Source organism: Rhagoletis zephyria, unplaced genomic scaffold (assembly GCF_001687245.7).
Source record: "Rhagoletis zephyria isolate East Lansing unplaced genomic scaffold, Rhagoletis_zephyria_1.1 Rzeph_scaffold_00148, whole genome shotgun sequence".
NCBI lineage: Eukaryota > Metazoa > Arthropoda > Insecta > Diptera > Tephritidae > Rhagoletis > Rhagoletis zephyria.
Genome location: NW_016157232.1, coordinates 238,977 through 247,890, shown reverse-complemented (window position 1 = coordinate 247,890; position 8,914 = coordinate 238,977). Strand labels below are relative to the sequence as shown.

General features: G+C 37.2%; 1 protein-coding gene and 1 long non-coding RNA gene across 5 annotated transcripts in view; one reads left to right on the top strand and one right to left on the bottom strand.

Annotated features, from left to right (window-relative positions):
• The window catches only part of LOC108382557 (synaptic vesicle 2-related protein), a 281,392-nt gene that overhangs the window by 84,392 nt on the left and 188,086 nt on the right, over positions 1–8,914 (top strand). For all 4 annotated transcript variants that reach the window (XM_017638936.1, XM_017638929.1, XM_017638924.1 and 1 more), the window contains exon 7: positions 2,647–2,772. In XM_017638936.1, the coding sequence (XP_017494425.1) occupies positions 2,647–2,772 (126 nt within the window). The remainder of the gene's footprint in view (positions 1–2,646; positions 2,773–8,914) is intronic.
• On the bottom strand, positions 1,149–4,081 carry LOC108382643 (uncharacterized). Its single transcript, XR_001849700.1, has 3 exons — positions 4,069–4,081; positions 1,603–1,606; positions 1,149–1,254 (listed from the first exon to the last, which is right to left on the bottom strand). It is a non-coding gene; the product is annotated as an uncharacterized LOC108382643 (long non-coding RNA).

Sequence of the window (8,914 nt, the reverse complement as noted above, 5' to 3'; positions counted from 1 at the left end):
TCGATATTTTGGGTCTGTTCATATAGTTTTATTAATATAGGGGAGTGATCGGATGATAGTTCAGGTAGAGTTTCTGCTGTTATGTTATTTCTATATATGTTTCTTGTAATTGCGAAATCTATTAGGTCTGGTATCTTCTTTATATCGGCCAGTAAGGCCAGTACCAGGAGATGTGACCTCTAGTCTATTGTGCCTGTTTATAATGGTATTGTATAGTTGCCGCCCTTTTGGGTTAATAAGGCGTGATCCCCAGTACGTATGCTTTGCGTTGAAGTCGTCTCCTGCCAGGAATCTATTACCCAGGCTATCAAAGAAATCTTTAAAGTAATTTTCAGAAATTAAAAATCGCGGTGGGCAATAAATAGCCGATAGATTCAAGTCTCGTTCGCGGTTTCGTAAGCATATGGTAGTTGCTTGCAGACAACCTGTTGCTTTTGACTCTAGAATATTGTGCTTTAGACAATTTCTAATCTGCTCCGCTGTGCCTCCACGAGCTTTACCATCTGGATGATTTGTGGCATAGAATTTGTATCCAGGTATGGAGAAATTATATTTATTTGTTAAATGTGTCTCGGACAGTAGCATAACATCTATGTTGTATTCAGTGANGATTAAAAATCGCGTTGGGCAACAAATAGCCGATAGATTCAAGTCTCGGTCGCGGTTTCGTAAGCATATGGTAGTTGCTTGCAGACAGGCTGTTGCTTTTGACTCTAGAATATTGTGCTTTAGACGATTTCTAATCAGCACCGCTGTGGCATAGAATTTGTATCCAGGTATGGAGAAATTATATTTATTTGTTAAATGTGTCTCGGACAGTAGCATAACATCTATGTTGTATTCAGTGAGAAATTGACTGAGTTCTAATCTACGCTGGTTTACACCGTTAGCATTCCATAAGCAAATTTTCAATTCACTCATTTTTTATTCACTAAAATTTGCAACAATTGGNCATATGTTGTATTCAGTGATTTTGAAATGAATTTGAAAGTGAAATTGACTGAGTTCTTATATTAAAACCTTATATTTAAAACGTTATAAATGTTGTAGTTTTAATAATTAAAGCAGGTATAATATATATAAATGTCTATTTGTTGCCGTTAAACTTCCCGGTGGCCGTTTCTCCGTGTGCGCGCGTTGGCTGTTGAATTTGGAATGTTTTACCTTTCTCCACTTTCTTTTTGCAGTACCAAGAAAGTTGAAAAGCAGAGAAGGTGTTAGGGTGCTCCTTCATTACAATCGGTTGATTGTACACTGTCATTCCAGCACGTTTGACGTATCGGACTCGATTTTTACTATAAAGAAAACTATTATTTCCACTCTCAATAATTGAAATACTATCTTTAGCATATCCAATCAGCTGATGAATTTGATTCTGTAGCTGAATAGTTTTAGATCTCGACACTTAACAAACTCCTGTTTCCACTACTCGGCACCAAAAAACTAAAAAAAAGGTTCCGTACGTCGTGCGGACTGCGCCCCTCGTGCCGGTTGGGCGAGAATGGAGGGTAAAAAGTCGTTGGGATTAATTAATTTAATTCTTTACTGCATAAAAACTAAAATTTTGGGAAATCAAGTTTGAATTTTTCTATGAGACCTAACTCTGCTTTCACGTAATTGACATTGTGAAATATGTAGTTTCCGTGTACACATGGTATTCAGGGTTTTGGTATAACCTAGGACATCCAAAGGTTAATCAAGTCAATCCAATAACTCAAAAAAAAAAATTGCACATTCATACTTCTGTCATAAGGGCGACGATATGTATTTACTTCACATTTATTAATTTTTTATACGCATGTCCCACATATCTTCGTAGTAAGAAAATATTTCGATACCTGAGTGAAAGATCGACCTATCTCGGCAGCCAGTTCGAAAACGCCCTATATCAGAAAACTTTTCAAGAACGCCCTACTTCAGAATTTTATTGAAAAACACCCTAGCCCAGAATTTGGTTTAAGAAGGTGCTATTTCAGATTTTGGTTTAAAAACGCCCTATCTCAAATGAAAATGTATTGAAAATGTGCTGAGGTGGGGCGTTTTTTAATCGGCAGCTAAGTTAGGGCGCTTTTTAACCGAATTCTGAGATAAAACGTTCTTGAAGTGTTTTCTGAAATAGGGCGTTTTCGAACTGGCTGCTGAGATACGTCGATCATCCACTCAGGTGTCGATTTTCAGTTAATATTCCTCTATTTGCATGAAAACAAATCATAAAATGTAAGTTTAGTACTCCACTCTACTTACTCAACTAAATTTATATTTGGCTATTAGTTAAGATTGTCTTTTCAAATGGAACCATTTAGTTTACACATATGTATTAATAAGGATTAATCAACTAACTATATTAAAAATTTTAAATAAAATTTTGAGGGATTGTAGTCGAAAGTTCAAGCCTTAATTTAAGCCTAAGTGGAAGATTATATCACCTTTTATTTCAACATTTCCCGCACCAAAATCAGTGTTGCCCTCTGTAATCAATGAGGTATTTCAAAAACGAAGAAATTTTTAAGCGTATTTTATGAAAGTATAGTATTTTTAAAACCAAATATTTGAGTGGTATGGACATATATTAACTTTGTATATATTTATTTTATAAAACGAAGGTCACTCGACTGTATTAAGAATCACATCTTTTTATTTTTTCAGTGCTTCTGGGCTTTGGGCGCTTGCTTTGAAATTACTTTGGCCTTAGCAGTTTACCCTAACTTTGGTTGGCGTTGGCTTTTGGGCTTATCGGCGGCACCATTATTACTATTTACTGCTTTGACACCGGTAAATATAAAGGCTTTTATTCAAATATAACTGTATGTATTGTTATCTTAATATACGGGGTGTTTGGCAGACGGTTGAACATACGAAAATGGAGAATATTTGGGACCAAAGAAATTGTACCTAAATCCCAAGATTTTATTTTTTTTCCCTAAAACTTCAAACCCAATAACTTTATTTAAGAACGATAGAAAACTAGCAAAACTTGTTTGCTTGTTTTTATCTTAACTAATGGCGGCAGCTGCGGTGTAGTAATTAGCAGTGCGCGCTTTTCTACTAGCGGTCGCCCTTTGGCAGGCAATGGTAAACCTACGAGTCAGCGCTGCTGACAGATTTCGTTGAAAAATCGTAAAATTACAGCAAACTAATCGTTATTTCGGCCAAAAAACGTAAAATTTTTATTTATTACACTTTTTTTAACAATAAACAAATAAAGAAGTATAAGTTCGGGCGAAACCCAACTTTGTATACCCGGCACAGATATCTAATAACGTAGTTTCGACTTTCTCTAAACTACCTTTGCAAGATAAGCAGGGGTGTTTTCCCCGATTTCAAACTTTTTTGGATAATATGCTGAGTTAGACTTAATGATATAATTGGCGCCGTGCAAAAAAGCAATGGGAAATTACGCCATATGGCTTTATTTCCCTTCACATGGATATGGCTTTACATATGTCCATGGGGAGAGTGAAATAAAGCCATTATCAAAAATGTTACATATGAGAAATCAAGTCATGCGATCTTATTTCAGTGCAAAAAGTAAATGTTGTCTCTTTAGCGGCAGTCCTCGTTGGCTCGTCACCCCAGCCTTCATATAAAATTGTTCCTTTGTTTGCTTTTGATGATATACATGCATATGTATATGAGGTTTTCTTTTACATCAGTAAGATATATATATGTATATGGAGGCCGCTGTGGTGTAGTGGTAAGCAGTGCGCGCTTCCACTCCGCAATGCCTGGGTTCAAGCCCTGGTCAAAGCAACATCGAAAAAAAATTAGAAAAAAGGTTTTTTCTTAGCAGTGGTCCCCCTCGGCAGGCAATGGCAAATCTCCGAGTGTATTTCTGCCATAAAAAACAGCTTCTCATAAAAAATGCAATCGCCGTTCGGAGTCGGCATAAAACTGTAGGTCCCTCCCCTCTGTGTGACAATATCAAGGCGCACGCCACAACTCGGAGGAGAAGCTCGGCCAAACACTAACATATGTGTAAGCGCCAAAGAGAAAGAGAGAGAATATGAAATAAACATTATTTACGATGTCAACTCCTGGCGGCACCTTTAGATCATAAAAATTAACAACTTTTCTTCAAAACTATTTTGAGTACCAATAACAGAGTGCAACACTCCAAAAATGATGGGAATGAGACCAATTGCGTTCACTAAACGAGGTAAAAATATGAATAAATACCAAAGCATTTGTAAAAGTTTTTTCGGTCACAAATTTCATACCTACATACAATGGTAGAAAAATAAGTAGGGACACGACATTTTAACAAGATTTTCCTTTTTTCTTTTGTTTATTCAATATTTATCACTTTATATAAAAGTATAGCTCATTATCTAACAAATACCATATAAATTCATATTTCAAACCTTGTGCAATAATTATAAAAATTCTGCAAAATTGCATCTAAATTTTCAGCTTTTTAGTCAGATTTTTAGAATTTTTTTGAGTATGCAGTTTTAAAGCCCTTTAAATTTTAGTAAGTGTAAGTTTTAAGTTGATAAAAAATCGCGTTGATTTTAAATCTTTACGATTAATGAAGTTTCCTTTAAATAGGCATGTTTTGGAAAAAATACCTGTTTTTGCAAATTTATTGCGCATATTTTTGTATATTTTTTTAATAAATACATATGGTTTTTCCATATTTTTGATTTGCAACTAGTTAAATTCAGTGCGAAATCTCTTGCCAAAAAAATTCCTGTAATTTTTGCTTAAATATTCATCTGAATATCTCGGAAAGCTAATCGGCCATTGAGGCCTCTACCTCTATTACATCTCAACTAGTAGAATACTGTAGGAGAGAGCTGGTCTATATCTCTGATTAATACAAAATTACTCTAATATGGTTTCTGGGTCATAAGGACATTTACGGAAACGTGGCAGCGGACGAACTAGCAAGGTGCGGCTCTGCACTGAATGTGTCCGAAGTGGTGGACATGGGCGCTTCGCTATGGGAGATAAAAGCAACAATTACCGAAATTTATCACTCGAAGCCTAAGCAGAGGGTGAACCGTACAGGATGGGCGTCCTACGACCGACTTAGACCAAAGCTCTCTTAGGAATGAGCAAAGAAGATACCTACTAACTTACTGCAGTGTTCACAGGGCACTGGTCCGTTGATGTCGAAGTTGCTATTACTCTGGTTCAAAAGATACAGACGAAAACTCCCTGTGCTAGTGTCCAGCCCTTACGAGGATGAGGCTAAAGACATTATGCAAGTCATTCCTACAGAATGCTTTAGAGCAGTGATTCCCAAAGTGGTCCAGGTGAACCCCCATGGGTCCATGGGGAGATTCGACGGTGGTCTACGTTGCGTGAAAGAAAATATGGGGGTGCACCAGTTGTAAATGAAGGTCCACGAAATGAATCTTATGGTTGATTGGTAGCCTCTATATTTAACTTAAAGTGTTTTGAATGGTATATAGTGCTCTTAACGCGCTTCTGCACTTACCATAACTGTGTGTCTTTATACGTGATGACGCCTTAAAAGCCACCTGCAGACTAAAAAGAAACGGATGCTGGTATAACTCTCAGTGGGGCGATACGGAAATTACTGGCGGCATTTGGGAATTCAATGCCACAGGATATTACGTCGCCATTACCTTTGTTGAAGAGATTCTAAAATTTTGAATTCCCTGAGGCTGAATTCTGGTTTAATTCCAGCACTGAGCCAGGACTCACACATTACTGATGGCTCCAAAACAGGCTCTGGGTCAGGATCTGGGGTATTTTTCGAAGTTAATGGTAACAAGCTTCACTTTTCTTTTGGCGAATATGTATAAGCAATTCTCAAAGCCTACGTGGACTACGTGGTGAAAAATAGGTGGAGGAGGGCAAGGAGTCTCTGCAGACACGTAAAAAATATCACAAAAAATTTAGCTGGAAACACATTGTAAATATTAAAACCGAAACACCATTCATCCTTTTTTGACCGCCACTGTAAGCCCTCTAATTAAGTACTTTCAGACTGGTTCGGAAATGCAAGTCTAAAGTATGTTGGTAAACATATAGACCTTGCTTTGCTCTGTGTGCCAGGCCACTCGGAAGTACTTGTTACCCAGTTACATTTGACAAAAGTTGTACATGAACAAGTTAAATGGACGGATTTGTAAGTATACAATTTTGAAAGTGCTCAGCGTCGCGGCGGTTTTGCGTTCCCGCGCCGCCCCACGCCACCCCGCGTCCAACGTTGTGCTCGCGTCCTCCGCCCCCTCCCCTCCTGTGCTCTGCTGGCATTATAACCGCTTAGAAAAATAATAATAATAGAATTGCACTTCTGTTCACTTCTGAAACTGCTTTTTAATGACAGGCAATAGCAAACCTCCGATTGCATTTCTCCCATGGAAAACAGCTTCTCATAAAGACACAATCGCCGTTCGGAGTCGGTGTAAAACTTAGGTCCCTTCCCTTTGTGTGACAATATTAATGCGCACGCCACAAATCGGAAGAGAAACTCGGCCAAACACTAACATACATATGTGTAGAAAGTGATGATAATGCAGAAATTTCAACTGAAGATAAAACTCAAAAGAATATTCTCTGTGTTGTATGCTGCCAACAGGAACGGCAACTTTTGTTTGTTCCATGCAAACATTTTAAAGTTTGCCCGCAACGTTTTCAGCATATTAAAGAGCATGCAGATAAAATTCATACAAAAGCGCTATGTCCAATTTGTCGAGCAGTTTTTAAAGGCGGTTTCCCTATTGTTATATATTTGTTAGACTTTTCATAAGTAAAAATATTTTGTGAATATTACTTTATTTATGAATTATATCACATTTTTTGTTTAATTGTATTTTTGGAATAAAGAAAGATATTTTTCCTTCTGTCACTAAACCGTTTTTGTAACAAATAGTGTAAATAAGCAATGGGAAATTTTGGTATTATTTCCCATTTAAAAGTGCAATAAAAAAATGTATTGTCGTTTGTGTTATTGCAACCTAGGGTTGCCAGACGTACTGCTTTTGGAAGTAAACGTACTCCTTTTTATTGCAATGTACTCCCTTGTACTCCCAAAAAAAAATATCTGGAAATGTACTCCTTTATTAGCTTTGTACTTCTTTTGTACTCCTTTTTCCAGCTAGTAATTTTTTATCATATACAGGGTGTAAAATAATATCTGTTGCAGTTTTTTTTTTTTTTTTGAAAAATAAAAGGGGCCTTTCTATAATGTAGTTTCGAAAAAGTAGTTTATTGTTAATTATCCACAGATTTTATTTCAATTTTATTAATTTGTTTTTAAATTTTAACCTTCATTTGGGTTTACCGGCGGTAAACACTTTGGGAGATAAGCGCAAGTCTTCGTCGGTTACTTTATTACATATCTTCTGTAACCATAGTCTAATTTCCCCCATTTGGGTCCTTTATACTCCGTCTTTTGTCTAACATAAGGCCTCATACTCAGCAATCGAAAAGACTGGAAACTGGTGACTAGGAGGGAATTCATTCGACCAACCCTATACAGGTTTTATTTTTTTTTATACAAAATCTAAGAAAAAATACACCTGAAAAAGAGGTTAGTGCCGCATGTACTTATCTCCCAAAGCTTGCAAATGCAAATCAGGATAAAAATTTTTAAATCAATTAATAAAATTAAAGTAAAGTATTTATAAAGTTAACAAAAAAAAACACAAAATCTATAAAGAACCCTTTTATTTTTCAAAAAACCTGTGCGACTGTTATTATTTTGCGCGCTGTTCTTCATATTGTGGCAAACACTACTTAGTAAGCAAAGTTAAGTGTGATAGTGAAAAGGTGTAAGCATAGCCTTAGGGGCAGGGCGCTCGGGTATAAAAATCAGAAAAATATTAAATTAATTATAAGGCTTAAATTAAAAAAATGGTCAAATATTCAGGAAGAGTCTGGAGTTATTTTGTAGTTTTTAGTTTTTTAGTTGGGGAAACTTTCCTATAAGGGCGGTCATTGAGAACCGAACTCTACGCAAAAATCCGAGTGTATTTCTGCCATAAAAAACAGCTTCTCATAAAAAATGCAATCGCCGTTCGGAGTCGGCGTAAAACTGTAGGTCCCTCCCCTCTGTGTGACAATATCAAAGCGCACGCCACAACTCGGAGGAGAAGCTCGGCCAAACACTAACATATGTGNCTCTACGCAAAAATCCGAGTGTATTTCTGCCATAAAAAACAGCTTCTCATAAAAAATGCAATCGCCGTTCGGAGTCGGCGTAAAACTGTAGGTTCCTCCCCTCTGTGTGACAATATCAAAGCGCACGCCACAACTCGGAGGAGAAGCTCGGCCAAACACTAACATATGTGTAAGCGCCAAAGAGAAAGAGAGAGAATATGAAATAAACATTATTTACGATGTCAACTCCTGGCGGCACCTTTAGATCATAAAAATTAACAACTTTTCTTCAAACCTATTTTGAGTACCAATAACAGAGTGCAACACTCCAAAAATGATGGGAATGAGACCAATTGCATTCACTAAACGAGGTCAAAATATGAATAAATACCAAAGCATTTGTAAAAGTTTTTTCGGTCACAAATTTCATACCTACATACAATGGTAGAAAAATAAGTAGGGACACGACATTTTAACAAGATTTTCCTTTTTTCTTTGGTTTATCCAATATTTATTCTTCTTCTTCTTTTTTGGCGCTGTAACCGCCTAAGCGATTTTGGCCGAGTTCAGCAAAGCACGCCAGTCGTTTCTCCTCTGTGCCAACTGACGCCAAGTGCAGCCAAGTCCTTCTCCACCTGATCTTTCCATCGCAGTGGGGGCCTCCCTCTTCCTCTGCTACCACCAGCGGGTTCCGAGTTGAATACTTTCAGAGCTGGAGCGTCGGTGTCCATTCGAACGACATGACCAAGCCAGCGGAGCCGCTGTATTTTAATTCGCTGCACTATGTCCATATCGTTGTAAAGCTCATACAGCTCATCGTTCCATCGTCTGCGGTACT